Source organism: Chiloscyllium plagiosum, chromosome 33, assembly GCF_004010195.1.
Source record: "Chiloscyllium plagiosum isolate BGI_BamShark_2017 chromosome 33, ASM401019v2, whole genome shotgun sequence".
Lineage (NCBI taxonomy): Eukaryota > Metazoa > Chordata > Chondrichthyes > Orectolobiformes > Hemiscylliidae > Chiloscyllium > Chiloscyllium plagiosum.
The window spans coordinates 21044818-21071870 of NC_057742.1; the positions used below are offsets into that span (position 1 = coordinate 21044818).

The following is a 27053-nucleotide window of genomic DNA, read 5'->3' on the forward strand; positions in this document are numbered from 1 at the left end:
TAAGATGCAGAAAACATTGACAATTTACTTATTTCTGTATTTAAATCAGTTCCCAGCTAAACGTTTGGATTTGGGTCTTTTTTTAAAAAAAACTCTGGTTTCTTGGAGGTTTCCTCAGTCAAGTTGTGTTGCTTCACAACTTTTTTTTGGGGAAAAAAACTGATGAGTTGGCGTATCAATAAAAGTGATTACGTGTATGCTGGGTTAGGAAGAGCGAAGCCGTTCCTTTGCTTGAGAGTTTTCCAGCCCCTCTTTGACCGAGTCATGCTTCAACGTGTCTCTCTGCTCTGAACAGCCTCTGAAACGTAGCCAATTTAAAAAAAATGCCTTTGAGAAATGATGTGCCTTTGCCTTAAGAAGAATGGGTTTTCGAAAAAAAAAATTATGGTTCATTAAATTAAATGGGTCTTGCATCGGGGTTGGGGGGTGGGGGTGGAGTGCAAGTGTGAGTCCAACAGCCACATGGCGGCTCAGACCAGCCGTCCAGAATTCCCTCGTTCCATCCCGATTGGAGGAAGGCATCTATGTACATGGTGGTGGATGGTCAAGGACAATTGGATCCTCCCGCAGGCGGGGACTTCGCTGGTTTCCAACCGGAGGAGGAGACTGGGTTGGGGTGGTTGGGGGTGGTGGGGAGGGTGGGTGTTGTCTGCCTGGAGATGGGCGGCAACGGTTCACACCTCCAAAGCCATGGCACACATAAAAGGACAGGCGATCGGCAAACGGAACAGTAGGAAGTTTCTGCTGGGGCACGGTGCTGAAGCTTGGAATTACACACCAGAACCATTGTATGTCCGGACGCTAAAGAAAGTTTCCCCTTTTTACCCCAAAGAGTCTACATGTCTAATATTTAGACATGTTCAGCTTTGTGGATACGCGGACTTTGCTGTTACTAGCAGCAACGTTAGTGGTGGGAAGATGTCAAGCGGACGATGACAGTAAGTGTTGCTTTCTCGTTTTCCTTGTTTCACCTTGAAGAAACGGTTTGAAAAGTCTCCCGTCTATCGCCCGCTAAAGAGGCGAACGCGACGATCGACAATTATCAGGAGAGGGATGCACAACTTTGAATTGCATTAAAAGTTTGCACAGAAAGCTGTAATGTGAAACTGACTTGCAGGATTGCAGATTCAAAAAAAAAGTCCAGCAATATTCTCCTGATGTTAGTTTCAGATGGTAATGCTTGGAGTTTTCCGAAAGCTTGTTGAGTTTTGTCTTGAACTATGTAAACGATTTGAAATAGTTTACTGCAACGAATTTCCTTTTATGGAATGGGTTTTTCGATCCCTAGGGGATGGGGTGCATTAAAAGAAACCACATTTGTGTATTACGTGGCTGTCGGACTGTCTAACTTCTACGCCAACCTGCAGAATTGTTGTATCCGCCCTGTTTAAGAAAGGCAAACAGAACAAAGACCATTTTAGTTGGAAGTGAAGGAGTATTTTCCAGATAACTGGTTGAAAGCAGCTGCATTTGGTAGTGGGTGTGTCACTTTGGAACAGATCCTTTGTGGCGAATTTCGAATGAACTGGTTCCAAATGGAAAATAGTGTCAAGGACAAGGAGAACAGACCGCAGCGTGAATTAAAATATGCTTAGAACATCATTAAAGCGAGTAAAATACATTACGGGGTAAAAATCTAGATTTGATTTTTAGTGATTTTACTTGGTTAGAAATTAAGTTTGCAGGTACAATTGAATTACTGGCATAAGATAGCTTTAAAGAAAATCGAAATCGCTCCAATTCCGAAAATTTGCGTATTTACCAGTTTAAGCCAAGAAATTAAGTTGTTTCAGAAAAACAAAGTTAGTGTTCGGAGTAGAGACAATCCAGATGTTGGGACATCATATTGAAACCCAGACAAGTTGCGAGCAGTCCAGTGCTATGGCTCAATAGCGCCATCTCTAGACAACATGTAAAATTGTAGCTATTGAAAAAGCATCTTTTCCCAGACAATCACGTTCTAATTTTAAAAAAAAACTGTGCTGGCAAAACAAAACTCAGCTGGTCTGGTAGCATTTGTGGAGAGAGACAGAATTAAAGTTTCGAGTACAATATTCTTCTTCTTCAGAAATCCACTTTAGCTCTGACTTACTCCAGCACCACATAACAATTCTGCACTGACGTGTTTTAAAGAAAATTACAGCACAATTGACTAATATACCTTGTTTGAGTCGGGTGCATTTTTGTGTAGTTCACTGCTGACTGCAGTGAAAAAGGGTTATACCCGAAACATCGACTTCTGCACCTCCTGATGCTGACTGGCTTGCTGTGTTCTCCTCCCAGTCTCCTGCCTGCAGTGTCAATTTGCACTGGTCAGAAAATCTGAGGTGGAGCTTGAACGCCATCTGTTGAATTTCTCACCTGATATTCTTGGCTTGAAAACTTTTAACACTCAAAGCAACGTGTTCCGTTAAATAATGTCAGTGTAAAGTAAAGGAAGTCCCTTGAAAATAAAGAGCAAAAAAAAAAGGTGCATTTTTGAAACTTAAATCTCGGCAAGTCTTGTGTTGAATGTCACAAATATCAAAATGCATGTTTTGCTTTAAATATAGAGGAATAGTGTTATCAGTTCCGTCTTTTGCTGTTGAGGCACAAAATAAATAGATAAACACGAGTCTGCATGAATTTTCCAGTCCCTTTGAATTTGGGGCATTTGTCACCTTTTTGCCTTTCTGCGCATTAGAGGGCGCTCGGTATCACCCTGGTTTTATATTATATCCCATTTGATTCTCAGATAGCGGAACGAGCTGCTACAAGGATGGAAATCAGTACGAAGACAAGGACATCTGGAAACCCCAGCCCTGTCAGATTTGCGTCTGTGACAATGGCCGGGTCCTTTGTGACGACATAATCTGCGAGGAAACGAGCGACTGCCCCGATGCTGAAATCCGCCCTGGAGAATGCTGCCCCGTCTGCCCCAGCCAAGAACGTAAGTGTTTGCTCTGGTCCCTCTTGCAAGCGCCTAGGTCAATTATTTCAAGGGGCTAAAGGTCGTCCTTTAGCAGACGTCCAGCAATTTATGTTAGATCCTCGCACAACGCTACCAAATCCAATTATCAACAGCAAAGCAGTTGAGGAAAAGGTAGCAGTAATAGATACTAGGCAGCAATTGGAATTGGGATGAAGTATCCATTCAAATGGGTAATTCTCAACGTGACTGTAACTAGTGCCAAAATACACATTGCCTTTGAGAGTCTGGATGAATTCAATTCAAAACAGTAATGGTTACATACCAGTGAGTCAACATTTATAGTTTGTTAAGAAACGTTTTGTCATTTTATGGTGAAAGTGACAGTGAAGATTATCGGGTTATGTAAGGAGAAAATTACAATAAACACAGTCACGATAAATATAAATAAGCCACTTTTAATTTTAAGTGAGTGCCTTTGATAAAGCAACCCCCATATTGTTGTCTTTTTCTGAATCATTTGATCTGAAAAAAAGTTCTGTTTAAACCAATTTAAGCACTTTGGGTTTCCTTTTCAAAATAAATTTTAACTCTGACATCATTGAATGATCCAATGAACATGTCACATCCTCAAGTAGAGCTAAAACAGGGAGGAATCTTAAAAGTCATTTTCTGTCATTCTCTCCTCCCTCAAAACATATGCACAGTAAATAAATTATCTGCCATTTCTGTACAATAATTACAATGCTATGTTATTTGAGAAAAATGTGTATATGGATTAATTTTTTTAAAATTCTCTTACAGCAGATGGCGGAGAAACAGTAAGTACATCATGTTTTACTTCAAGAATATGACAATGACATATTTGCACAGTTACTTGTAACATATTTCCAAATACTGACTTAATTAATTGTCTTTTTTTTCCAGTATCCCTCTGGCCCCGGTATTCAGGTAAATAGGATTTTTTTTTATTTACAATAAATTGAAAATTTATTAACTTTACCTTTTGTTGCAAATCTAATCATAAAACAATACCTTTTGTTTTCAGGGACCTCAAGGCCCCAAGGGAGAACCTGGTCCTAAAGGTGATAGAGTAAGTTGATTGTTACTATCTTATTGAAACAAATGTGACATTATTGCTTCCAAGTTGTAAGGTCCTTAACTATAACATAACTTTTTAAAAAGCTACAAATGTCCAAAAGAATAACTGAAAGACAAAAGAGCAAATATTCATAGACACTATATGTAAAAAATAAATATTAAAATACAGAGGGCTTGAAGTTAAATGTATTATAATCATCCACAATTAATTGCTAGTATTATTCTTATGGGGTTGTATTAAAATAAATTGGAATCCTTTGGAGGCTTTAGAGACAGGAAATGATGGTAAACAGGAAGTGACAACTGAAGAGATGATAATAGCTAAAAATGTTGCTGGGGCTATGATTGCAACTAAAATGAAGTGATATACACAATATTTTCGTCTGTAACACTGAACATTTTTTTGCATTTTTAGGGACTTCCAGGTTTACCAGGAAGAGATGGAATCCCAGGACCTCCAGGTCGTGATGGCCCCCCTGGTCCACCTGGTCCTCCTGGAACATCTGGCCTTGGCGGAGTAAGTGGCCTTCAATATTTACCTAATGAAATACAAAGTGCAATGGGTCTAATAATTTTCAATACATCTCACAGGCCACAGGCATCTAAAATCACTTTGTTTTCTTCCAGAACTTCCTCCCTCAGATGAGTGTTGGCTATAGTGAGAAAACATCTGGTGGTATTCCAATGCCCGGACCTATGGTATGAGCCCATCTTTCCCTTTTCCTTACAATACATAGAAGATTCAACAATGGCCCTGCAAAAGTTATAATGTTTTATGTCAGTTTGACACTCCCAAATTAAGTAAGTTACATGTAACCACCTGAGAGTGGCGTAATGTACAATTAACTTTGACCTAGCAGGAAGAAAGTCTGTAACAATGAATGGTTTAGAGCAATAAAACTATTAACTTAAGATCAGGAAAGAGTAGAGTCATTGGCTTGAGGATACAGATTAGAATTTAGTTTTTGAAGTGATGAATTTTGACATATCATCATAATTTTATTTCCAATGTAAGGTTAAAAAACAAGTTGCAAAGATCCATAAGACTGTGCCTTTTTACTAATGAACCATGTTTTTATCCTAGGGTCCAATGGGTCCCAGAGGAGCTCCCGGCCCACCTGGTACACCCGTAAGTATGCAAATGCTTTTTCCTAAAATACCAGTTGACATTGACTACTGACTAACACAGCTAAATATCAATGGAATTAATACATATTTAAGATATAAAATGTTAATCATTTTCAGTTGTGAAGAAGGAGTGCAGAACTTTAATTGGAATGTAATATAGATTCCGAATACATGGAAAGACCATGATTGTTAAAATGTGTGCTATGTTTTTTAATCTTTAGGGTCCTCAAGGATTCCAGGGACACCAAGGAGAACCTGGTGAACCAGGCGCACCTGTAAGTATTCAGTAAAATAAAAGTCACTGCAGTTCGGATCATCATGTTGATTCATGTTAAATTTGTTTTAGAAACTTATGATTTCTACTTTTCAAAATAATTCCCCACAAGGTGGGACTTTTTTTTAAACCATTGACGCTTTGTGAAGATAGTTTACGAATGTACAGATGCAGGATATGAAAGCATTGTGATACCCGCTCACAGTTTCACTAACAGACTGAAACTTAGCTATTTAGAATAGTGAACTGCAAGACACCAGTTCCTTGTGTTTACCATGTCTTAATATTATGACCTTGCATTTTAAACATTTTAGGGTCCAATGGGTCCACGTGGTCCTCCTGGCCCTCCTGGAAAGAATGGTGATGATGTAAGTAGCATCAAATGGTCTATAACTTCACTTAGTACAATAATATGCAACAGTTAGCTACTTGCTTTCTGTTTTTGGACAGAATTGCTTGTTACATTCAGCTTTAATTTCACGAATCTGTTTTTAACCATTGAGTCCAATCAATTCTGCCAAACTGAATTTATATTGGAACTGTGTGATAATTAATAGCATAACATTTTAAAACCAGTCCTTGAAACATACTGATTAGAACTAAATTCATAAATGTGCATATTAGGAGCATATTTGTGTCTTATTCAAGATAATTGACCGTTTTCAAATGGCTGACCTTTGTCTTTTCCTCCATAGGGTGAAAGTGGCAAGCCTGGTCGCCCTGGTGACCGTGGTGCCCCTGGTCCTCAGGTAAAGGATTTTCTACCATCACTTCTTGATAAGGATATTGCAACACGCCTGACACCTAGTATGTCAGTTTCTTCTCTGTCACGTGGTTAGTTACTAAACAAAAGCCACTGATTACAGCCCAAGAGGAAGGGGGCATTCTGAAATTGTCAACATTCAAATATATTGCCTCAATTTCAAAAATGCATGAATGAATCCACCTTACATAATTCTTTGCAAGTGCAAAACAGCTTTTCAGCAATTTCCCATATTTTAACCAATCGTTTGTTATATTTTAGGGTGCTCGTGGTTTCCCTGGAACTCCCGGACTGCCAGGAATCAAAGGACACAGAGTGAGTTGTAGTTTAGTCAAATATGATACATTAGTATGCCAACAATGATAGTTTCTGTGAATAACACTGATTGAGTTTGTACAGTAATTTAAATTCAAAGAGATGTTTTTGGCTTTGAATTTTTTTTTGATTTAGTAGATTCTCATAACTTTTCCCTTTTTGTACAGGGTTACAATGGTCTAGATGGTGCTAAGGGTGATCCTGGACCTGCTGGCCCTAAGGTAATGCCTCCATGTTCCATTGACAAATTTTGTAATAATACTTTCTCTTCTGTTGTGCACAGTAATTGTATTATTTGAGTAATAATAGCTCAGTGTTCTAACTGTGACTTCCATTTTACTTTCAAAAGGGTGAAGCTGGTGCTCCTGGTGAAAATGGCAGCCCCGGTGCAATGGTAAGCAAATTAACATTTTTCCTGAAAAAAAAAGTTTGCTGAGAACTTACTATACAGGAGAAGTAAATTTATCATACACAGTCCATTTGTTTGATAACCATAACAAAACACACTAGGCCTAAATGACACTGATATTAATATTGCTGAGGAAAACAGTTTGCTGTTACTATCTACACATTCTTCAGTTCATGAATTAAGTGAAAAATGTAGATATCAAGATAAAGCAGAGAACACCACTTCATGGGAACACCTACAACTGATATTTCTGCAGATTCTTAATTGAAAACCTTAAATAACTGGAAACACACATACAGATACATTTTGTTAAGCATTGCTCTGATCTGTTGACAATAAGGCCCAAGATAGAGGGAATCACCTAGAAATTGGTAGGCCTACACAAAATTTGTTACCTTTTGTAGATAGATAGTACAATCATGTTTACACACAAGCATTGGCAAGCAAAATTATGATGCCATATGGTTTTACAGTTATAATGATGAATAGAAGTAACATGTTTTACTTTCAACAGGGTCCTCGTGGTCAAGCTGGTGAACGAGGTCGATCTGGTGCCCCTGGTCCTGCTGTAAGTACAAAATTATATTTATAAACTAATTAGAACACCTATCTGATTTGCTGCCTTAAGAATTTATTTGATGTTAACTTGGATATTTATTGTTTGACTCATTTTGCCACAGGATAACAATGAGCTCTTCCTTTAACTATTGCAGGGTGCTCGTGGTAACGATGGTGCTGCTGGTGCTGCTGGCCCACCTGTAAGTACTTTGTGTCAACTGATTACTCTATATGAGATTTACAGATTATGTTTTCCCTTTTTCAGAATGTAACATGTTCTAAATACTTATCTTTCAGGGCCCTGTTGGTCCAGCTGGTCCCCCTGGATTCCCTGGTGCTCCTGGTGCCAAGGTATGATATATACACTACAATTTTGTCAATTAAAATTATAGCTGTGCCCTAATACAATTAATGTTCTTCATGATGTCACCTTAGCAAGCATAACTCTGAATGGAGAGAAATGAATGAAGAAGCTCCTTCTGTAGTGTGGAGGTCAAGTTGAAGCAATTTTAGCTTCGACTTGGCTCATACAGTGCAAATTGTTCATGCCTTAAAATATTGCTGCAGTACCTAATCCAGGTGATTTCAGTGTATCTCTCTAGTGTGAGAACACAGTTATCTTTGACTCCACTAACTGTCCCCAGAGAATAACGGTAGCAGGCACCATTCTTTCTCATTGTGCTGCTAGTTAGGATTGAAAAGACATACCTAACTTTTTTCCCCAAGGAACCTTTCTGTGAGAAGGATACTGTTAACTGTTTCTCAGTTGCACTTAGTGGTGCATTGACAGTACACATGTTCGTGAACTCTTCTCAACTATTCTCTTAAGGAGAAAGGAGTGACTTTTATTCATGCTGAGACTGACATTAAGTCCTGAACATTTTCATTCTGAATCAGAACAAAGGTGTACCTCTGAAGAGAACTGCAGTCTGAGTTTCAAAATGGAGGCAGTCAAGGCAAGGGTGGGAACAGTGTGTAAGATTTCCCCTGGAGTATTCATAGATTAATATCTGATTAAACCAAGTGGAAGTAAACGAAAGAGCAATAACTTGAAATGAGGTTCACATGCATATTGCAAAGCATTAATTTTAAAACTTTTATAACAGAAAGATCACTTTACATGAGAATTACATGGCAGTTAGGAACATGGCAATGGATCATTTAGCCCCTTTGGTGTTCTGTGGCCTAGCCCAATTAGAGTGAAATATCATTTTAGCCTACAGTGTAGAAATTGAAGAATAATTGTTCATTATTTATTTTCAATGAGTTCACTTCTTAAGTATCCAATGTTTTCCTATTTTAAGTGTATCTGTCCATTATGGATATTACAGTTGGGCATCAGTGTGTGGTGAGATGCCAGCTTGATGGGCACATGCTAGGATGTCACTTCATCTAGTTCAAACTGAAAAGCCTCAAGGGAACACCAAACACTGTCTGGAAAAACATCAGTCTTCACCCTGATTCTAATCCCAGATCTGAATTACTTAACTTTGCAACACTCAAGTTGTCAGACATGCTTCACTTCTGGGACATGTCATGATATGCTTTACTGACTCAAACAAAATGCTCGTGGCATCCACTCAACTAAACCCAGTGAAATGATGGAATACCAGTCCTTTGAAAAGGCCCTAGTCATTTCTACCTGACATTCTCTGTGCTGCATTAGAATTCTAGCACAAAAGACAAATGAAGCAATTTGTTCAGTCAGAATTCATCGATTGCTTTTTCTTTAGGGTGAAGCTGGTCCTGCTGGTGGTCGTGGTGCTGATGGTCCTGCTGGTGCTCGTGGTGAACCTGGCAACCCTGGACCTGCTGGCCCAACTGGCGCTCCTGTAAGTATTTGTGGCTGGGAGTTTGGAAATCAGGTTGGGGTTAGGGGTATTCTTCAATGGGATGTTAACATTTCTGGCAAGTCAGGCATGTGTTGCTTGTCCTGAATTGGACTACATAAGTTAATTCTACCTGTTTGAAAATTCAAAAGACTGTCACCCAAGTTGACATGTGCCTTGGCTTTCTCAAACACTGATCTCATTAATATTTTCTTTTATTCATCATTAGGGCCTCTCTGGTACTGATGGTCAACCTGGAGCCAAAGGTGCAGCTGTGAGTAAATAATTCTATTCACTTCCTGATTTATTTTGATGAACTAGGATTTTCTGGTAAATGATGATTGCACTGAGTGATATTATGACCGTTTATGTTCTAGGGTGCTCCTGGTATTTCTGGTGCTCCTGGCTTCCCTGGTCCACGAGGACCAAGTGGCCCACAAGGTGCTGTCGGACCTACTGGTCCTAAGGGTAACACGGTAAGTGGCTGCTAGATCCGCAGGATCTCATTGTTTCTCATCATCCACTGCATTGAGAGGGAGATTAGAATAGTCTTTCAAATGTTAGTGGGTCTAGACTATTCATGGACCAGCCATTACATTAAGATCTTAAGTCACAAATTCTACCAAACTAAGCTTTGAATGGACTTGTATTTACTCCAGACTCAAAGTTAGTTGTATAGTTAGTCATAGAATGATATATCCCCAAGTCAGTAAAGCAGTTTGAAATAAAAGTAAAAGTTTCAGTAACTTGGTTTGTATTTCATCTTTATCCCTATTCCATTCTACCCTATTAACTTTCATAATATTTCTTACTACTGTTCTGTTATCTTTTATCTTACTGTTTGTCCTACCTGTTGAGGATTTGACCTCTCTTCCAAAGTTGAGTCAGTTTTCTGTCCAATGGACCCACTATTAGGCGGGAGATTGGATTTAATGGCTGTTTTACAATTCACTTGAGCACTCGGACATCAGACCATGAACTTGTCACTCAGACAATGGTCTTGTCACTCAAAACATCTGATTCATTAAGTGTTCATTTTGTAAACAAGCGCTTGATGAAAATTTTCTTCAGCAGCCCCAAAATTGATTGTGCTAAAGCTTAACATGAAAGCCAAGATGTACAATCCAAGTCATAGAAAACTAAATGGCTGTGCTGCATTGATATAATATTTTAAAATAATACTGGCCATAATCTATTCATCAATGCGAACACATGTATGTACATAATAACAAATATTTTAACTAAAAAAATGAAGTCTAGCTCTTACTTTATCTGCAGTCTAGCTGGTCTCTCCACATTAAACAATGTCAAACAGCTGACCTTCCATGGAGTTCAATTGATCTCCAACTGTACTTCTCAAATCAAAGCTGTAAAACATCTGTGGAGATTGTACCAACAGTTGAACACAGCAATTTTCACTGTTCTCTTAATGGCTCTGGTGTTGTCCCACTGGACATATAGCAGAACACCAATGAAGCCTCTCTAAAATTTCAGCACCAAGAGTTCAGAAAGATCCAAATCACTTTTTGTAAAAGAAGCTTGATTCATAATTGACTTTTGATGTTTAATTTGTTTGTCCCTTTAGGGTGAAGCTGGCGCCCCTGGTTCCAAGGGTGAACCTGGTGCAAAAGGTGAACCTGTAAGTATTTGTCGTAAACTTTAAGCAATTACTTGAAATCAGCAGTTTCACTTGTTTTAATGTATTAGGAAATATGATCAAATGTACAATAGCACTCTATGCAACAAGAGTGACTTGCCCCATTGAGTCACTGATTGTAACTTTGATATTTCCTAGGGTGTTGGTGGTCCCCAAGGTCCCCCTGGCCCTGCTGGTGAGGAAGGAAAGAGAGGTGCCCGTGGTGAGCCTGGCATTCAGGGTCTTCCTGGCAGCCCTGGTGAACGTGTAAGTTAGAAATGCTATTTTTATTAGTAATATTAAATTGGTAGGCAAATATGTCAACAATCTCTGAGGCAACAGTGGTGATGCATAATCTTGTTCCCTTAACCTTCTCTCCATTGCAGGGTGGCCCTGGACTGCGTGGTTTCCCTGGTTCAGATGGTCCAATAGGTCCCAAGGTATGGAAATTCTTTTGGAGCTCTTCTGTTCTGTTCATTGTTATAGGAACTATACCGTCTGTAAATTCTTTCTAGTTGCTCAGTTTCTGTTTCTTTCCTGTTGCAGGGCATTCAAGGAGAGCGTGGTCCTGGAGGACCTCTTGGTCCCAAGGGTGCCACTGGTGAACCTGGCCGACCTGGTGAGGCTGGTCTCCCCGGTGCAAGAGTGAGTATTTGACAAGGATAGGGTAGCAGACCAACACTTCAGCAACATTTTTCAAAAATCTGTCACAATAGAGAACTACAAAAGCTATTATTCCAAAAATGCAAACAACATATTCACAAGACATATAAATTATGCAGTGCTTATGGCAAGATGGTATGTCCATACTTCAAGAAGGCACACAGTTCCTTTCCTCATTACTTATAACTAAAACCTAGATGCAAAACTTATCCGTTGATTTGTTACCTGTTTTATGCTTATGCCAAAATGAGTAAGTTGAAGAAAATCCGGTTCTATATCTTGTCTCTGAAGACAATATATCTTTTCTTACAGTAACTTAACACATCTTGTATAAATTATGAAATAGGCTGAAAGAAGAGGCAAAATTTAACTTATCCTTAAATTATATGAAATACTTGATCCAAACACAGAAAATCACATGTGATAACATATAATAAAGACACTGATTGATCCCTGATATAATTCAGTGTAAAATATCACAAAGCAATTGTCTCCTTTAGTTTGGAAAGTATGAAGTGATTCTGAGAGTGTTTTTACTGAATACATTCTAATAGAACTTTTGCGATTATTCAAATGCAGAGACAGTATTCTTCATTGGCTATTTGTTCAGGCTTCCATTATTGATGTCATTCAGAAATGAGAAATACTCTTCTCAGCTTACATACAAATAACACTGTAAATTTCCTTTATGATTTCTTGTAGTGCAGTATAGCGTGCAATCTAGCTGCTTCTCTAACTGCAATTCATTCTGCAAAAATTATTAGAATATTTCTGAAGAATTTGTTAGACACTATATTAATTCATTTTTTAAAAATTATTTTAGGGTCTGACTGGTAGCCCTGGCAGCCCAGGTGCTGATGGAAAGCCTGGTCCTCCTGTAAGTATTTATTTCCTTGAGGAAAACATTTTAGAATATTTGCTGAAAGTTGTTCACCAGATATGTACCAGGCTGTCGTTATAAAGAGTGAACAGATTTGAAAATCTTAAAGAAAGCATGGCCCTGTATTTCAATTTACACTGCACTACTTGTGTATTAAACAAACGTAGCAAAAAAATCTGTAAAAGCCTCTTAAGCATAGGTTTATGGCAACACTACAAATTATCCATATTTGATAGTCTACATTAATCTAACAGGGTCCTGCTGGTCAAGATGGTCGTCCTGGTCCACCTGGTTCTGCTGGTACAAGAGGTCAGCCTGGTGTGATGGGTTTCCCTGGTCCTAAGGGTGCTGCTGTAAGTACCAAAATCAAAAACCACAAAGCATGTATTATAATGAGAGCCAGCATCCATTAAAGTGTGTGATAGCATCGAGTGCCCAAAGTGTGAGAATTTGGAGAAAAATGAACTTCTGTTTAATAAATATGTTTTTGTAAAACGCACTAATATGTGCCTTAATGTAATCACACTAATCTCAGTTTCAGCTTAGAGTTAGAAATGAGTGGGTAGGTGAATTAGTAAATGACATAATGCTAACTTTGCAACTTAAGGCCGCAGAGGTTTTAGTAGTTCACCTCCTTTGTTAGAGGATAGAGCTCTTTGTATGAGTTCTAGGTGCTTTTAGCTGGCTGATATCACATACAGTATTTCTGGATTGATTTGTTTTGATAATTTTGATACTACATTAAAGTCCTAGTACAAAGCTTTTTATAGAAACAAACAACATGTAACCTTATGAATTAATAAGATCCAGTTAATCAAGAGGTTATCTTAAAAAGGTCTCTATGAATCACATGAGCCCATAATTACTCATATATTGCATTCTATAGGGTGAGCCTGGCAAATCTGGTGAGAGAGGAATTGCTGGTCCTGTTGGCGCAGTGGTAAGTATGTTGCTTACTCTTAACTCCCATTATACTTGTACTAATATTTTAATGATTTTTATCATTCATTAATTTAATACAAGTTGTAATACAAATTGCTCAATCTCATAACATTACAGATTCAACATAGCCTTTAATAATGTTTAATAATCTGAATTGCAAACTCAATGAGTAGCATTTGAATTGGATGATTATCACTCATGGGTGTCATTTAATTATGTTCTCCTGTAGGGTTCTGCTGGCAAAGATGGTGAAGTTGGTGCTCCTGGTCCTGCTGGTCCTGCTGTAAGTAACAATCTAGTCAATTAGGGAAAATTAGTACTTAGCTTAATAAATGAAGCAACCCCAACATTACGTTGTAGACTGATTGGCTAAAGTGAACACTGCAAACAAAAATATTGTGTCCATTCTCTTTTGTCTTTTGTAAATTTATATTAAACCAGATATTAACAAATATGTTGTACAGTGACTTTTTATGTTAATATTTTTAATGTTTGTATATAACAAGAGAAATTTGGTGCATGATAGACTGGATATCAGTCATGTTAATCCATAGTTAGTACATATTGTAAAAATGAAAGAAATATGTTGTATTCAAATCCAAGACTTGAATCTTTATTTATCTTTTTCAAACAGGGTCCAACTGGTGACAGAGGTGAACAAGGACCCGCAGGTCCTCCTGGCTTCCAGGTATAAAAACATCAATACTCTTCAGAACTTTCCAACATAAAATGCACCACTGATTTGGATTAATTCATTGATCTTTCATTACTACTTTAATACGCATTATCACAATTGTGCCTTCACAGGGTCTCCCAGGTCCTCCCGGTGCTGCTGGTGAAGCTGGCAAACCTGGCGAACAGGTGTGTATATATCAGGACAGAACCATAGATTGCAAGATTGCAAGCATAATAGGATTTCAATGTTATTTGAAATAAGTATATCCATAGATGGACAAATAAATAATCTTTGATGAGTTATGAAGTTGATTCAGCATTATCGATGACCATGACTCCCAGATATTTAGCATTATCTGGTTTAGTCACTCTTTGATTATAAACAGGAATTGTATTAGTTTAATGTGAATGTAATACTGGATGTCCTAAATTTTTGTGAAGGTGGTATTACTACCCACTCCAATGAATGATTCTCTAATTTTGCTTCTTAGATTGCTGGATAGCAAATTAGAGTTAATCAGAGAAAATCAAGGCATTGTATTTGTGGAAACTAAATAGGAGAAGGTTTCTTTAGTAGATTAAATTAGTCATTAAAAATACACACAGCGAAAGTCTTGTCATGGAACATTATTTGTTTGGTTGGATGGCAATAAAGGAGAAATAATGTGACAATTTTAAAAGAGAAGGGAAAAGCTGTACTTTGAAAGTTCTGTAGTGAAGGCTTGTCTGAGAACTTTGAGGATTTTAATTACTGTTTATTTTTGTACAATAGGGCTTGCCTGGTGATGTTGGTGCTCCTGGTGCTCCTGGCTCAAGAGTAAGTTTATCATTGGAATTTTGATTAAAAGCAAACCAAAAACAAAATCCAGCCACAGAATTTGACTCTGTGCAATTTTGTTTTGGTGAAGTCTGATTTTCTAATGGTACAATGTGATTTTCTTTAGGGTGAAAGAGGTTTCCATGGTGAACGTGGTCCTCCTGGTGCCGTTGGCCCTCCAGGTACTCGTGGTGCTCCTGGCGCTCCTGGTAATGATGGCCCTAAGGTAAATCTTCACACAAAAAGGAAATGACTTTGAATCAGGACTAAAATGATTTCATACTTACTAAAGGCATTAAATGCGGGGTTTCTACATCAAAAACATTAATTTATGATACTTGCAATTCCAGAAATGAAGTTGACTCTTGCAGATGCTTCTTCATCTCAAACCAGCCTTATTTTGCCTCTACAAGTTTGTTTTTAAGTGGAGTGTAGTGCTAGATGCATCTTCATACAGAAGATCACATGCCGAGGTTAGGCTAGGTGAATGCTGTGTATGCACGTATACTAGGGGTATGGGATTCAAATGCAATTCTCAGTGAGCAAGCTCTTTGGAAAATATATGGAATGGAGATAGACACTTAGGAAGTTAGAAATAAGTACACATGACTTTTAAACTGATGGGTGAAGCATACATCAGTTCTTGGCTACAAGGTTGGGATTAGGTCTGTATTCTTGGGTTGTGGATGGACAGTACAGAGATCAAGCAGAGATGCAGTTGGAACTTTAGGATATATTTGGTATCCTAGCCTGGAGAGGGATGCAACAAGAATTGGAGTTAATTACACGAGGGTACATGCATATATGAAGTGGATGGCACTATGATGCATAGATTTGTCCACAGAATCCCTACAATTTCTGCAGGAAGAGGCCATTTTGGCCTATTGAGTCTGCACTAACCCTCTGAATCCTACCCAGACCCACCCTGTACACATAACTCTGCATTTACAATTGGTTAATTAACTTAGCCTGCACATGACAGCGGGATTTAGCTTGGCCAGCCCACCAAACTTGCACATCTTTGGTCTGTGGGAGGAAACCAGAGAACCCCACAGAAAGCCACGCAGACATAGGAAGAACGTGCAAACTCCACACAGACAGTCACCCAAGGTTTGGGTGGGCCTGGGTCCCTGGCGCTATGGGGCAGCAGTGCTAACCACTGAGCCACCCAACATAAAGGCATATAAACCTCATCAGCTTAAACTTCAGACCTGAATGTGACACAAGTGTAAAATGGAAATAGCACAAGAAGAGTGCCCAAGAGACAAGAGAGTGTGTGGAATAACACCTTTATATTTTCAATTTCCATTGCCTTTTTGAAAGCAAGCAATATATTGAGGCATAGACTTCTCATTCAGATGACCTGTTGAGAAGCCTCCAGAGCTGTGCATTGCTTTAACATGTGCACCAGACATTATTGTAACAATGTTTTAGTAAATATAAAAGACATTCATTGTAACTCTGGAAGTATTCATTTGTTTTTAGACAGTCTTTTTGCCACATATAACCTCATAATATTAGCTCTTGTTTATTCCTTTCAGGGTGATGCTGGTCCTGTTGGTACTCCTGGTGGTCAGGGTCCTCCTGGTCTGCAGGGTATGCCTGGTGCTGTTGGTGTTAGTGGTCTTCCTGGTCCCAAGGGTGCAAGAGTGAGTATACGCTGCACAGTTATCTTGCGATATTCTTTTAGCTCTGACTGAAGTGTTGAACGACTGTATATCTGAAGATGTTAGTTGTTATTAGCCATTTTTACTTAGGCGATGAAAAATAACTTTCCTTGACTTCTCTTTCTCTCCAAAGGGTGAGACAGGTCCAAAGGGAAGTGATGGTGCTCCTGGCAAAGATGGAATGAGAGTAAGTAGTCAAATTGTTTTCTAAATGTTCTGATCATGGTCATTGCTGTAAGTTTGAAAGCTTTGGGTAAATTCCTGGACCAGCGCTCTTAGCAGGATACTGTGACCAATGGAATTTCAGGCTGGAGAACTGATGCAGTCATATGACAGCCCTGTCTCCTACCTGTACTCCTATTGAGAATGCTTTCCTACTGGAAGCACAAGTTCAATTAATGTCTTCTATTTTTAAATGGATAGATTTTACATTGGTCATATTAACATTCAACCATATCCTTCTATGTTTCAGTACAATACCAGTTTTTGTGATACTAGGAAGATTTAAACAATTCTTAGATAAGCACATAGATGATTTTGGGATAGTGTAGGGAGACGAGTTGAGAATAGTTCACAGGTCAGCGCAACATCAAGGGCCCAAGGGCCTGTTCTGCATTGTATTGTTCTATGTTCTAATTGCAAGATGTAATCATTTTCTTAGGGCATGACTGGAGCAATTGGCCCACCTGGACATGCTGGAGCTCCTGGTGAGAAGGTATGGTTTTTCACTGGTTCTTGTTACTTCCTTGATAAAATGCTTTGAACAGATCTATAAACTGAATCCAATGCACCATGCATCCTCAACATAGTATAACCTGTGAAGTACATGCAAAATCAATGCATGACATAACATCAGTATACACCTGAGAACTCATATTCCTTTCTCAAAATCAATAACTTACAAAACAAAACAACTTTTCATGAAGTATAGCCAAATCACAGTTTTAAATGCATTGTATTAATTCCAAACTTTCATGTTATGTTTTTGTTTGTTGTAATTAAATTTTGTATATATATATTGTTTGTAGGGTGAAGCTGGTCCTTCTGGTCCTGCAGGTCCCGCTGGTGTTCGCGGTGCTACTGTGAGTAATTAATATTTTAAGAAACCATACAGGACATTAAATGCATTTGTAAAGACTCCTGTGCTATTGGTGGGTCTAATATGCAACTGGTGTGAGCTGCAAAATTGGAAGCATGGCATCACAATCACTGCCAGCTGCCTGTCAGGTCCATCATAAAGCACTTTCGTACCTTTCAATTCTTACAGTATTCAATATTTTTGACATTTCTCAAAAACTAAGGATGTTTCATTGATGGTAATGGATGCCTCTGATCTTTTATTCTGCTGTTTAGGGCGAACGTGGTGAACCTGGTTCTCCTGGTCCTGCTGGTTTCGCTGGTCCTCCTGTAAGTATTGAGAATGTTTTTCATATTAAAAATCATGACTTATTAATAAATAAGGATCCCAGATTGAGTTTATCAGAAAATTCATGCACAAATGGCCTTCGCGTAAATTTGAAAAATAATGTTGGGTATTTAAGCATTTGCTCGGCATGTAAAATTAATTTTGTTACGCTACCTCATAATGATTGTAGCAACTGTTGTTAATAATAGTTTCTTGCCCGTAGAGCATTGTGACAATATACATTGGTATTTGCGCAGCATCAGTGTTGCCGAGCTGAAAATATTTAAGTCTTTCTTTTCTTAATAGGGTACAGATGGTCAACCTGGTGCTAAAGGTGAACCTGGTGATTCTGGAGCAAAGGGTGATCCTGGTCCTGCCGGTCCTGTTGGTGCAGTTGGAATTGCTGGTCCTCCTGTAAGTAACCATTAAAAAAGCACCAAAGATTTCCTCAGCTAAAATTGGATTTTTACCTTATAAAGTGAACTGTATTTCTGACACATTTAATGTAAGTCAGCGCCTAATACAAAGCCACTTTTTTTTCTAATTCCGCAGGGTCCTACTGGTGCCCCTGGTGCTAAAGGTGCTCGTGGTCCTGCTGGTCCACCTGTAAGTTCATGTTTAGAATTATTTCAGACTAATGACTGAAATCCTCTTTTAGACTACTGTGTTGAAATTTGGTACTTTGTTCATTTTGGAATCCAGGGATCACAAATTCAGTTTCTTTATCCTATCCATTGTGATATATTGCCCTTGATTAAACAGCAGTAATGTGTTCATTGTCATTAGTCCATTGAAAAAACTGACTGTAACATTTGGAATCGCCACATGTTCAGGTTAACAGAATCCCAAACATTAATTGCACACATCCCCAGAGGATGCACTATTGAGTATTTTACTTCACCCCACCCACCCACACACACACAGTAATCTTAGGAATTGATGAGAATTTGTATTCTTTTATTGGCCTTATTGTAAAAACCTTCAAAAGGTTACACCTTACCTGGGTTTTTATTGGCATACTAACTTTACAGTTATATCCAGGCACCCTAACTATCCGAGCAACTGAAGTAATATTGATGGAAATGAAATTTATCTGTAATAATAGAAATTCCAAATTTCCTTAAATAAATGTTGTTCTAGGAAGATTGCTTTTAACATCCTGTTTTACCACCTGTGAATGCAACAATGAGATTGAAGCTTACCTGCATGGTGATGTCCATGTTGTAGGCCCATGCATTCCTCCCACATGGCATCGGACTTAAACTGCTGACTGGAAAGGGAAACGATATGCTACAAAGATTGGTGGATCTTTGTGAACATTTTTCCTCAAGGTCAGTGGCAAGTAACTGCTGACCAGAAATTCTGGGCCACAGACTCATACCTTTCATGGGTTTGCGATTGTGGCAATGGGACAACTGAGCTTGATTCAGAGGTGTAAGCTCAGAGCCAAAACATGGCGGACAGTGAATTTTAAATATGCCAAAAGCCATTTTGTAGGTGAGCTATTTAAACTCATTGCTGTTACTTCCATATCATTAATTATTAAAGAATTTTCATATAATTCTGAAAATGTCTATCAAAAACCTGATTAATTTAGGCAAAAAAATTAATTCTTATAACTGTTTGCTATCTTGTTTTAGGGTGCCACTGGTTTCCCTGGTGCTGCTGGTAGAGTTGGTCCACCTGGCCCAAGTGTAAGTACAATTTTAAAAATATTTTAAAATGATTTATTCAGTTTATTTGTTAATATATTCAAAATCATGAGGCAGTAAGATACAGACTTTGCTGCTTATATATGAATACAATATTGGACAAAATGTTAACATCATAGCAAAATATAAGCAATATTGGTTGGTAATGTAAGGACATTTTCTGAACTATTTCTTTACTATAATTATTGCTTTTGAACATACACATTTTAACTGCTGCATTCGTTTGTAGGGAAATACTGGTCCTCCTGGCCCAGCTGGCCCAGCTGGAAAAGAAGGTGCCAAAGGTATTCGTGGTGAAACCGGTCCTGTTGGTCGCCCTGGTGAACCTGGTGCTATTGGTCCTCCTGGTTCCCCTGGCGAGAAAGGTTCTCCTGGCTCTGATGGTCCACCTGTAAGTTTGCTTGGCTTAAAATACACAGACTTGAAATCTCAGAATTAAGAAAATAATTTTTAGCAATGAACTAATGTGCAATTTTCAAAAGACATTGAGAACTTTATTCTCGCAATGAGGATGAAGTTCAATTACTTGTTTTTACATGATGATTTGTAAATAAACATATTAAGCCACACCTGCAACATACCAAAATATGTAATGGTGAAATTCATGTTTTTCATTAGTATGGTGATGCATACTATCAGATGGCATGCATAATGGGTGACCATACATTTTGCCCCAATTCCAAAGTCACATTTCTCCTCCTTACAAACAATTGAAGTCTAAGGGTCAACCACTGTAAGCTGTTCCACTCTATTGTTGCCAATTTGGCAGGACAAAGTTTGCAAAGATAGTGTACTTAATCTTTGTATATTATTGAATAAAACATGAAATAGGGCTTCAGTGTTTCAGATGCTTACCTTATGAACCAATAGTGACTGATTTTAAATAGAAATAGTTTTGACAAACTATCTATTAGAACAGATAAAACCAATTTGTTTCTGTTCTTTTATAACTTTTATGTACATCTTTTTCTCATAGGGTGCAGCAGGTATCCCTGGACCTCAAGGTCTTACTGGATCCCGTGGTGTAGTTGGTTTGACTGGACCAAGAGGAGATCGTGGTAACATGGGTCTCCAAGGCAAATCTGTAAGTTGCAGAACAATATCAATTTTCTTCAATGCTTCATGTGCAGTATACAACCAGAATGCAACATTCCACATCTTTTCTGAGCTATCAGAAAACTCTATCATGGAATTAACAAAATGCACTTGTTTAATTTAAATATAGTTAGCTGTCTTTATAAATGCTTATGAACAGACTCTAGATCAAGATGTTCTTCTGATTAAAAAAACACATTTATTCTCTTTGATTTGTCATGTTATCATTATAACCATGAAGTTCGATCGTTTCTTGGTCAAAGTCCGTATGCTCACAAAGCAAAAACTATTTCTCTGTCGTTTAGGGTGAGCCTGGAAAACAAGGTCCAGTTGGTGCACCTGGTGACCGTGGACCCCCAGGCCCAATGGGTCCTCCTGGTATTGCTGGCCCACCTGGTGAATCTGGTCGTGAAGTAAGGATGTTCATAATTTCATTTCTTAAAGTTTTGATTTTTCAATTGATTTCTCATTGTTATCCCCAAGCATTATTATATGAACACATTAGCTCTTCTGTTCAAAATTTATCACCCTTCTGTCACCAGCTGAAACAGAGCAAAGCATTTCAATCAGAGCACATAACACAAATAGGATGACACACCACATTTATCAATAGAATTGAGCACATAATTCTTCTGAACAAAAGAAAATACACTGGACACAATTCATTTGATCCAAATAGTCCATGGGAGCATATAGGCTTCTGTCAAGCCTCTCACCAACCTTCTTCCTTTATTATCATAGCTTTCTTTTCCTTCTTTCTTGTATCTGCTATTCTTGTTTTCCTTGTCATAAATGAATCTATACTCTTTGCTTCAATCACTGCCTACGCTTGCAAGTTTTAAATTCCTTTTAGACTTGTTGGTGACTGTGTTAAACTGATGCCTTCTCCACATATCGTCAAAAAGGAAACATTCTTTCTGGATCCATTTTATCACAACCTTTACAAATGTCAAAAACATGGATCCATGCTCTACTTTAATCTTTCCTGATATTTTTGCCAGATATTTCTGGCATCACCCTTGAACGTCTTCTCTGCACCATCTCCTGCGTCTCTATCCTTTTTTATGACTATAAACTATGGTTTGATACAGATTTAGATAACACCTCTCCTGTTTATTTCTATGCCTCAAGAAATAGTCTGCTTTTTATGGCCTTGCTAACCTGCAATTAACTCTGTGACTGGTGTACTTGTATATGCAGATCCTTTGTTCATTTACCGTGTATTTACCCATTTACCTTTCAGATAATAACTGTCCAATGAAAATTAATTATATTGATGCACAAATTAGCAAATTCCAAATTTTCATCTTTGTAATAATTCACCCTGAAGTCAATTATTCTGATACTTCCACAAATCCAACTCCCTGAACTACTTAAAGTACATTTTGAGGCTGTGTTTACATCTGTCTACATGCATGTGGTGGGATAAATTCTTCTGAACACATGGTATAAAGCCCAGACTGACTAGCTGTGAGTTGCTGCGATATCTATACACGTTTAGTATTGGTGTGAGGTGACCTTTGTTTCACAGTCACATCAAATGAATCATGCCAACTGAATAGTAAAAGTCAAGCTTCTTCTGTTGGCATAAGATTTCTTCTGAGGAAGTTTATCCGGTTTTCCTTCTCCAGTTGTGTCCAAGCTCATTATGTATGCTGTAGTCAATAATAACTTCAAAATTTGTGTGAAGTAAAATCTCTTGCACCAACATCTGTAGTCGTGTGCAAATACATTGTTGGTGAAAAGAATGAAACCGGTGCATTTTAATATCAAATATTGAGATTTATATTGTACCTGTTTTCAGGGTGCCCCTGGTGCTGAAGGTGCTCCTGGTCGTGATGGTGCTCCTGGTCCTAAGGTTAGTTTTTCCCTATTTCAAGTTCACCGGTATTATTTAATTGTTTGAGTACCTTTCTTTTGGATTGTGCTTATTGTGTTATAACAAATCTGTTATTCCTGTGTAGGGTGATCGTGGTGAGTCCGGTCCATCTGGTCCTCCCGGTGCTCCTGGTGCCCCTGGTGCCCCTGGCCCAGTTGGTCCTGCTGGCAAGCATGGCGATCGTGGTGAACCAGTAATTATGCTTTTTTCAAAATATTTTCATATGGATACATAAAATTATCAGCATTTTGCACTCTGGACAAATTCTTTAAATATACAGCCCTGCAACATTAGACATTTATCCAGATTAAACGATCATGCAGTGAAATTTCATTTAATGTCAGGTTAAAACCTAGCTTCCAAAGTGAACAACTGCAGATTGCATGTAGTCATTTGTTCACGTTCCATTGTTAATTCCGAATGAATGTAGCTAATGGAGTAAAAGTATTTTGTCTCTGAAAGAGTCAAAATTGAAAATTTGAATTATTTAAGACATACTGATTTCAATGATGTAGTTTTAATGTATTAATTTGAAAATTATATTTACCTCTGGGTTTCTTTCTAACCTTCAGGGTGCTGCTGGTCCTGCTGGTCCTGCTGGTCCAATGGGTCCCCGTGGTCCTGTGGTAAGTAAACTCCGCTATTTAAGATTATGCTTGCTGAATAGATAACCACTCATCTTTTCAGAGTTGTTGACAAATTCTCAGCAAACACTGGCATATTTACATGAATTGGGTGATATGCAATTTAGATATAAGCTATAGTTAAGCTATTTTGGTTTCTTCCTTACTGATCAACAAAAACACCAAAATAAATTCACTAAACCAAATTGTGTAATTGTAATGTTAACTTGAGAGAGGAAATTTTAGCAATAGTAAAGTGAGCATTTGGTAGCTTTCCAACATTGTAAAGAGTGAAACACAAAATATGAGCAACTAAAATAAGTTCCTTTTCACTTCACTTCAGGGTGCAGTTGGTTCCCGTGGTGATAGAGGTGAATCTGGTGAGTCTGGTGCAAGAGGTATCAAAGGCCACAGAGGTTTCCCTGGTATTCAAGGTCTGCCTGGTCCTCCTGTAAGTTATCCATTTTTATCTGAGAACTTCAGCTCCATTCCCTGTCTAAAATTGTTCTTTCCTGTTATGTATTTCCCATATTGAAATATTTTCTGCAATTCCACAGGGTCCTCCTGGTGAGCAAGGTCCTGCTGGCCCTTCAGGTGCTGCTGGCCCACGTGTAAGTATATTCTTCATTTGTGTAAAAGCAATGTCACTTTTCAAGTCCGTCAGTATTTTAATATATAATATAGTCTTTAAACATTATCTTAATAGAAGAAACTATTTCTAAAGAAAACAGGAATGACTTGGAATGTGTAGCATGATTTCTAATCACTTTAATTAAGTGATTCAACTATTTTGTTTAATTTTAGGCAAATTGCATGAATATTTTAATAAAATTACATTGGCACCATTTGTTAATGTGTTTCCCTTCCCACCAGGGTCCTGCTGGTCCCTCTGGTTCTCCTGGCAAAGATGGTATTAGTGGTCTCCCTGGTCCTATTGGTCCACCTGGTCCTCGTGGTCGTAACGGTGACATGGGTCCTGCTGTAAGTAATGTCTCTCCTGATGCTGTTGTGTTTGCACATTGGAATGAACTTCACCTGCTTCTATGTAGCCTTACTTAACTACAATTGTGTTCACCTTCCAGGGCCCACCTGGACCTCCTGGTATCCCTGGCCCACCTGGTCCATCTTCTGGAGGATTCGACTTCCAATTCGCTGCACCACAACCCGACAAAGGCCCAGATCCACTCCGTTATTTCAGAGCTGATGATGCCGGGGCTGTCGCGGACCGTGACATTCAAATTGACACCACTCTGAAATCCCTGACCCAGCAGATTGAGAGCATCCGCAGCCCTGAAGGCACCAGAAAGAACCCAGCCCGTACCTGCCGTGACCTGAAGATGTGCCACCCAGATTGGAAGAGCGGTGAGTTTAAATACTTAAAACAAATATCCATATTGTACAGAACCAATGCTGAAATTGTACAGAACCAATGCTGAAATTAACCAGACAAAACATTGCATGTAGGGACTATCATAGCCATACACAAGTTTCTTGAAAGCAAAACATACCAGTATAAAAAGTTCAGAATTATGTCACTAAAACGATTATGAAACGCTATACAAATTGACTGAAGCCAAACTTGATGAAGCAAGAATGGAACACTGATGATCTTTACTATTTATTCCATAGGCGATTATTGGATTGATCCTAACCAAGGCTGCACTCTGGATGCTATCCGTGTATACTGTAACATGGAAACTGGTGAGACCTGCGTCTACTCAAGCCCACAGACAATCCCACAAAAGAACTGGTACACAACCAAGAATCCAAAGGAGAAGAAGCATGTCTGGTTCGGCGAGAACATGGATGGCGGCTTCCAGGTATAAAGCATATTCGCAAAAGAAAACACAAATGATTATCCGGTAAAATTTATTGTGTCTAATTACGTTTTATTTATGATGCAATTGGCATCATAAATAAAGCAGAAGAATGCTTCAAAACTATATGTGAACCGTCTTCAATTAATAGCTTTTAGGAATAACCTGACCTTATATTTGTTTTCTTTATAGTTTGGCTATGGTGGTGATGATGGTGTCCTTGCTGGAGATGTTGCAATCCAAATTACCTTCCTGCGCTTGATGTCCTCTGAGGCAACCCAGAACATCACATACCACTGTAAGAATAGCATTGCCTACATGGACGAGGAAGCTGGTAACCTGAAGAAGGCAGTATTGCTCCAAGGTTCCAACGAAATTGAAATCAGAGCAGAAGGCAACAGTCGATTCACATACACCGTTTCTGAGGATGGTTGCACGGTAAGTTTGAAATGCAATAGGTCTTTTCGTTATCATTTAGAAAATGGAAATACAGGATCTCTGAGCACATTTTGATCTTGTTCATTAACAATAGACAGCCAATAGAGTTAGTAAGATCTAATGCACCTTACCAAGCAGCTTGTGCACTCAGCGTTTGGAACTTTTAATGCTTAGAGACGTGCAAACAAAATGAGTCAAGATACTTCATTGAGCAAAATTGAGAAGATTATAAACAGTCTGTATAGGTGATACATTAGGACTTAGGTACTCCACCCACTATCACAAGTTAGTAATGATTCTTGTTTTTTTAACCAACAGAGACATACTGGCGAATGGGGCAGGACAGTCTTCGAATACAAAACGATGAAAACATCACGACTGCCTATTATTGACATTGCACCTATGGATGTTGGTGGCGCTGATCAAGAATTTGGTGTTGACATTGGCCCAGTCTGCTTCTTGTAAAACGGACTTGAAATTTACTTGCAGTCATCTCTAAACTTTCTATGCATTGAATTCTAATTCATTCGACAGCCACGGTCCACTTGCTTAAACTTCGGGCCTGAAGACGGGTGGGACAACTACAAGGACACTTTTTTATGTTCTCTGTTTCTATGGCAACAGGAAAAAAGTACTTGTCAGGTGTAAACCTTCCCCTGGAGTTAAGAGATCACTGCAGGTGACATTTTGCCATATACCACTGCAGAGAAAAAACTGAAAGATTGTATGTACCATTTTCAGGTGGCAAAATAAATTTGAAAAAATGTCAAAACTTGTTATTGTCCTTCTACATGTCGTGAGAAAGCATCTGTTCTTTGCTATTTTGTAGTGCAGAAGATAAAAATCCTCACATCTTCCAGTTCAAAACTTATAGGGCTACCTCACACAAAATGTTACCTAATGTATTAACAAGCCACAGTGAATCAAAGTGCCGGGATAGGTTACACAGCTATAAGAAAAAAATATATATAAGAAGAAAGGTGCTATTTATGCTTAGGTTCTTAAAGTGGTGCAGCAGAGCACAATAAACTTGAAGAACCTTTGACTGGTGCTAAGAAACATTACTCCCTTTCTAGGAATACAGTGAATTTCTCTTCCAAATGCGGTGCTATTTAGAAGTGTCTGTCTATACAGTAGGTTAAATCTTTTATGTGCAAATGAAACATCACAAACTACCTGTCTTTTTTCAAAGTTAAGCATGTGGATCCCTTTCTCCCTTGCCATTCCTGTTTCATCATCTCAATGCCCTTTTTGTGCTTTTCTTTTTGGCAATACACCTTTTTTTTCTACTTTAGAGGGAAAAAAAGAGGCAGACGTTTCTGGGGCAAGTACATGGATATGTACCTATTTTGTATATGTATAATAATTTGAGATGTTTTTAATTATTTTGAATGCTGAAATAAAGCATGTTAAATGATCCAAGAAATATTCGTAAATATGTATTCTTCACTCAATAGTTGATTCACTTAACTCCGATTACTATTTTTAAATGAGTCACTCGTTTCATTTAGATGAGGCA

The 27053-nt window shown here is 38.4% G+C and overlaps 1 protein-coding gene across 3 annotated transcripts; it reads left to right on the forward strand.

The window, feature by feature from the left end:
• The first annotated feature begins 728 nt into the window (after window positions 1–728).
• Window positions 729–26306, forward strand: LOC122539928 (collagen alpha-1(I) chain-like). 3 transcript variants are annotated; one of them, XM_043675124.1, is made up of 53 exons: window positions 729–938; window positions 2735–2929; window positions 3713–3729; window positions 3836–3859; window positions 3957–4001; window positions 4425–4526; window positions 4637–4708; window positions 5094–5138; window positions 5359–5412; window positions 5726–5779; window positions 6107–6160; window positions 6436–6489; window positions 6657–6710; window positions 6839–6883; window positions 7413–7466; window positions 7612–7656; window positions 7754–7807; window positions 9190–9288; window positions 9515–9559; window positions 9663–9761; window positions 10871–10924; window positions 11081–11188; window positions 11308–11361; window positions 11468–11566; window positions 12408–12461; window positions 12719–12817; window positions 13351–13404; window positions 13636–13689; window positions 14041–14094; window positions 14214–14267; window positions 14854–14898; window positions 15026–15124; window positions 16440–16547; window positions 16699–16752; window positions 17227–17280; window positions 17594–17647; window positions 17919–17972; window positions 18277–18384; window positions 18523–18576; window positions 19611–19664; window positions 19912–20073; window positions 20659–20766; window positions 21083–21190; window positions 22582–22635; window positions 22742–22849; window positions 23229–23282; window positions 23623–23730; window positions 23837–23890; window positions 24153–24260; window positions 24362–24641; window positions 24909–25099; window positions 25289–25534; window positions 25853–26306. In XM_043675124.1, exons 1-53 carry the CDS (start codon window positions 857–859, stop codon window positions 25997–25999), a joined length of 4389 nt encoding a protein of 1462 aa, XP_043531059.1. In that variant the 5' UTR covers window positions 729–856; the 3' UTR covers window positions 26000–26306. The 3 variants fall into 3 exon arrangements, with proteins under 3 accessions (XP_043531059.1, XP_043531060.1, XP_043531061.1); XM_043675125.1 differs by having other exon boundaries at window positions 3716–3729; XM_043675126.1 differs by lacking the exon at window positions 18277–18384.
• Window positions 26307–27053: the final 747 nt, after the last annotated feature.